The sequence below is a fragment of the Myotis brandtii genome, unplaced genomic scaffold (assembly GCF_000412655.1).
Source record: "Myotis brandtii unplaced genomic scaffold, ASM41265v1 scaffold350, whole genome shotgun sequence".
NCBI classification, from domain to species: Eukaryota; Metazoa; Chordata; class Mammalia; order Chiroptera; family Vespertilionidae; genus Myotis; species Myotis brandtii.
In genome coordinates, this window is record NW_005363468.1 from 2,355,545 (window position 1) to 2,356,181 (window position 637).

General features: G+C 57.3%; 1 protein-coding gene across 2 annotated transcripts in view; it reads left to right on the top strand.

Moving 5' to 3' along the window:
* Window positions 1-353: 353 nt before the first annotated feature.
* COMMD6 (COMM domain containing 6) overlaps window positions 354-637 on the top strand; it is a 16,277-nt gene continuing 15,993 nt past the window's right edge. For both annotated transcript variants that reach the window (XM_014544086.1, XM_005871627.2), the window contains exons 1-2: window positions 354-466; window positions 556-567. In XM_014544086.1, the coding sequence (XP_014399572.1) occupies window positions 425-466; window positions 556-567 (54 nt within the window). In that variant the 5' untranslated portion in view covers window positions 354-424. The remainder of the gene's footprint in view (window positions 467-555; window positions 568-637) is intronic.

Here is a 637-nt window from a genome sequence, read left to right on the forward strand (position 1 = left end):
AACGAACTTCTGTGGGGAAGGGGGTGCGGCTTTCTCGCCGCTGGCCAATTTGATTGGGATCAATTACTTGCCCAAGCCACTAGCTTGCGCCTGCGCAGAGGGAGCTGTGCCCCCCATAGGAAGAGTCCACACCTACAGCGTTAGTAGGGGGAGACGGCACCCTAACGTTCTAGGTTCTCCCATAGCATGGTATAGCCTACATACTGGGAACAATATTCCTAGAGTAGTTAATTTTTCTCTGAGTAGATTCCTTAAAATTAGTATTTAATTGATCATATGGGTGAGTTACCCAAAAATGTTGGTTTGCTGCTCCCCCACGCCCGATGCGTGCGCCAGGCCACCGGGCTGGGAAGAGGAAGCGGAAGTGGTGGTAGCTCGGGGAGCGTGCACCTGAGTCGGTGGTGCAGAGCCCTGGACATTTGCCATGGAGGGGTCTAACGAGCCGGCCCTGGATGCTAAGGCCAAGGTAAGCCCTGGGCTAGAGGCTGCCGGGGAGGCGGGCCTCTGGTGCGAGAAAGGTCCTTCCCTGAATTGTTTTTTCTGCTTCCGTTTCAGGTCACCAACCAGGTGAGTGAGTGGCAGCCCCGCCCGGTCCTCGCTGGCCTCCGCGGGTAAGGGGCGGGCCGCAGCTGGTCCG